We start from the raw sequence: 1,952 nt of genomic DNA on the forward strand, positions 1-1,952 counted from the left end.
TGCAAACTTGAGACATGGTTTATCTCCAGCCCAGGTCCATTTGACAGACGTTTGCAGTGTGTGACCTCAGCCCTACAAAGTGAATACATAAATCACCAAGCTGCTTTTACATGTTGCTCATGGAATGTCATCACCATCGCTGCGTCTGTTGTATCATGGACAAAAGGCCTGAGTTCACTGTTTGCTTTACTGGCCAGACTAAATCTGAAGTGTGTGTGTGTAAGAGAGAGGGATAAAGTGTAAGCATTTGAGTGTGTTGCATGCATTAATACCCATCTGTTATAGGGAAGTACTATACCTTGAAGCAGTTTTTAAACTTCTTGCTGACAAAGTAGAGAATAATGGGGTTTATGCAGGAGTTGATTGTTGCAAGGTTGATACTGAAGTAATCCAGGACCAATAGGAAACTGAAATTAAAGGAAGATGATTTTAATTACTTTTATAGAATACCACAGTGGCCATTTAGATTCTTTTTGGCATAGCATTGATAGTAAACACTTCTGGCAGAATCAGCCTTGTTTCTGTGTTTTTATCAGGATACAAAAGGTGAAAAAAACCTTATAAAACTCACAGAACAACAGTGCCACATCATGCACATTTGCTTATTTGCTTGTTTGTTCTACCCGCAACTCACTTAAACAGCTCACAGCGTGATGTGTCATTCTGGTAGTAAACCATCTTCTTCAGGATCCTGCTGAGGTGCAGTGGGAACCAGCACAGGGCAAAGATGAGGACAAGGCAGAAAACGGCTTTGGCCACCTCCCTCCTCTGCAGAGAGAAACAGCAGACATCATTCCACTGTTAGAGGAGATGGTGAAGTTTGTGTAAAGGAGGATTAGAGGTTAAAACCATGGAATAAACACGGCTGACTGAGCCAATGTCAAGACATTTACTCCCTAAAAAAAGCAGCTTTAAATGATCAAACCACATCACACATACTCATGTGCTTTTAGTCTAATAAACCTGGCATTATATAGGTTTTTTTCTTGTGCTGCATTCAGACACCTTCACAAGTATTTAAACCTCTTAACCTTGAGTAAATAGGTTTAATTCTCTTCAGAACCAAAAAAAAAACAGGCAATGAGCAACTTGGCAAGAACTTCAAGAAATCAGTAGATTTGGAAAATTATTTTTTAAAAAGTTAAAGGAAAAATGCCCAGAAACATATGTATAATTATGATAATAATACTTTTTTTTTTTTTTTTTTTTTACAATTTGTTTTATAATTTTCTGGTGCTTATACTTTTTTTTTGCTGTTTTTTGGGTCATCTCTTTTAGGTTTCTCATAGCTTTTTACCAATGTTTCTTGAAGACATAAAGCCAATTGCTTAGGTCTCAAAGGGTTAAAGTTAAGGACTACATTATCAATTGTCCAACCTGTTTGAGGTGCTCACTGAGAGCGATGCGAAGGCTGCCGTTCCTGTGGTTGAGCATCTCACAGGTCATCAGAGTGTAGAACACAGCAGTGCAGAGCAGTGGTACACAAAAGTAGAAGCCAAACAGCCACCAGTCCTTTGCATTCCTGTAGAACTACGGTGAAACAAGCACACATAAGACAGTACATTACATGTAAACTGAGAAAAATTAATGAATCACTGTGTGAACGGTAGTTAAGTATAAAAGAAGTTGTTGTTTTTTTTAAGCCACATGATGATGTCTCCCACAGTGCATCAAATGGCCTGCCCCACTCTCTTACACAACTCCGCCATCTTCCTGACCCTGCTCAGAAGGTGATCTGCTCTCTGCCGAATGTTGATCTAAACTTGTAAATTAATCTAAGACTCCCTAAGACATAATTAAACTTTCTGTTCATTTTCTCTAATAGCCCATTTCCCACAAATGGCTCCCTTTCTACCTCCATCTATCTGTAGAGACCAGTTGCCAGAAAAAAATGTTTCATTTTTGCAAACCATGAAAATGTTGCATGTGCACATTTTATATGTATCATGTCA

The 1,952-nt window shown here is 38.5% G+C and overlaps 1 protein-coding gene across 1 annotated transcript; it reads right to left on the reverse strand.

Annotated features, from left to right (window-relative positions):
* Window positions 1-201: 201 nt before the first annotated feature.
* On the reverse strand, window positions 202-1,709 carry LOC121963462 (endothelin-1 receptor-like). Its single transcript, XM_042513744.1, has 4 exons — window positions 1,689-1,709; window positions 1,378-1,530; window positions 635-768; window positions 202-407 (listed from the first exon to the last, which is right to left on the reverse strand). The coding sequence occupies exons 1-4, from the start codon at window positions 1,707-1,709 to the stop codon at window positions 293-295; spliced, it is 423 nt and encodes a 140-aa protein (XP_042369678.1). The 3' UTR covers window positions 202-292.
* Window positions 1,710-1,952: the final 243 nt, after the last annotated feature.

Source organism: Plectropomus leopardus, unplaced genomic scaffold, assembly GCF_008729295.1.
Source record: "Plectropomus leopardus isolate mb unplaced genomic scaffold, YSFRI_Pleo_2.0 unplaced_scaffold11338, whole genome shotgun sequence".
In the NCBI taxonomy this organism is placed as follows: Eukaryota; Metazoa; Chordata; class Actinopteri; order Perciformes; family Serranidae; genus Plectropomus; species Plectropomus leopardus.